At 61.4% G+C, this 1502-nt stretch overlaps 1 protein-coding gene across 1 annotated transcript in view; it reads right to left on the reverse strand.

Annotated features, from left to right (window-relative positions):
• FRMD5 (FERM domain containing 5) overlaps positions 1–1502 on the reverse strand; it is a 16760-nt gene that overhangs the window by 10703 nt on the left and 4555 nt on the right. The window contains 1 exon segment of the mRNA XM_035890200.1: positions 445–568. Within this exon segment, the coding sequence (XP_035746093.1) occupies positions 445–568 (124 nt within the window).

Below are 1502 nucleotides of genomic sequence, written 5' to 3' on the forward strand. Positions count from 1 at the left end.
GGGGGGCTGGTCACTGCCCCCATCCTACCGGGAGGGCCAGGGATCCCCCCAGGCTGTGCCAGCTGAGCCAACAGCCAGGAGCAGGGGGGATCTGGGCTGGTTTTTCCACGTTGCCACTGTATTTTTTTTATTTCTCTGCACTTTCTGCTCTTGGCCGCTCGGTGACGTCTGCCCTTCGGCGAGCAGAGGTTTGGCGGGACACGGCAGCTCCTCTGGCAGGCCGATGTGTTGGGATGCCCCCATCCCCCCCAACCGCTGCTCTCCCAAACCTGTGCTGCTCTGCGGGGGTTTTTTAACCAGCGCTGCCAGGAGCGTCGCGGTCTCAGCGGGGTCTGACAGAGCAGGGCCCTGGGTGCTCGCCCTGCGGCACGACGAGAGCCCAAGGAGGGGTAAAAATCAGCCGAGCATCAGCAACCCCTACCGCAGCGAAGCCCCCGGCCGTACCTCAGCTCCGACTTGTGGATCTCTGCAATTTTCCTCTCCAGCTTCTCCGAGTGTTTGGGGAAGAACTGGAACTTGGAGCTGTAGCCTTCCGGGTGCTTCCCCGGGTCGTAGTCCCCGATCTCGGCTGGTGGCAGACAGATCCGGTCAGGGACAGCAGAGTGCACCCCCAGCCCGGCAGCGCCCGCCTCGGCATCCGACCCGGCCGGGCTTCCCATTAGGAAATTGTGTAGGAAGACGTAAGGCATTCACTGCGGCCAATCGCTTTCACCGGTTGCTTGGGAATCACCCGCCAGCAGATGGTCACTGTCCCAAATTTATTAACTCTTCAAGTTTTTTGCCAAGAACCTCCCCAGAGCCACGCTGGGTCTGCGCTAGCTGCCCTGGGGGGGTCAACCACGAGCACCCCGGGGGCACCCCCGGCCCCCACCCCGATCCCAGCTGGGAACAAGGCAGCAAGTGCATTCTGCCTGCCCAGTGGATGCAGCTGCGCCTCAGAAAATATAATTAGCTGGAAATCTGTAAAGTGAAATGAGAAAAGCTCCTTCCGCACGGACTGACGCAGCTCCGCTCCCTCTCCCAGCGCCCTGCGGGAGCCGGCGCCGACCGCCGCTGGCTTTTCACTGTAGCTGGGGGCTCCTGCTGGGAGTTACAGTAATCCGGCAGCCTCCTGCCATGGGGGGTGAAGGGACCTTGCTGTGATTTAATTCCCTCCAGTCTCAGGTCCTAAGCCAAACAGAGGCGTCGTTACATTAATTTTTGTGTTTCCTGCTTAAAACACGAGAAGGGGGGAATGTGCTGGCATGGCAAAGTAACTCACAAATGCTTTGGAGCTGAAATTTGTCTCTTTGGATTGCTGGGGCGCATCCCGGGGATGCAACCGCAGGCACCGGGTGAGCGCAGAGAGGGGCCCCAGCGAGGCGCTGAGCCGAGCACCCTTGGGTGGGGAAGCCCGCTCCCATGCCCGGCATTGCATCGGTGACGGCACGCCAACATGCTTTTCCACCACGCCAGTGCCACCCAGCCCTTCCCCACAGCCCGATGGCCCTCGCTGGGCGCCC

This window comes from Egretta garzetta, unplaced genomic scaffold, assembly GCF_000687185.1.
Source record: "Egretta garzetta isolate BGI_Z169 unplaced genomic scaffold, ASM68718v1 scaffold862, whole genome shotgun sequence".
Classification (NCBI taxonomy): domain Eukaryota; kingdom Metazoa; phylum Chordata; class Aves; order Pelecaniformes; family Ardeidae; genus Egretta; species Egretta garzetta.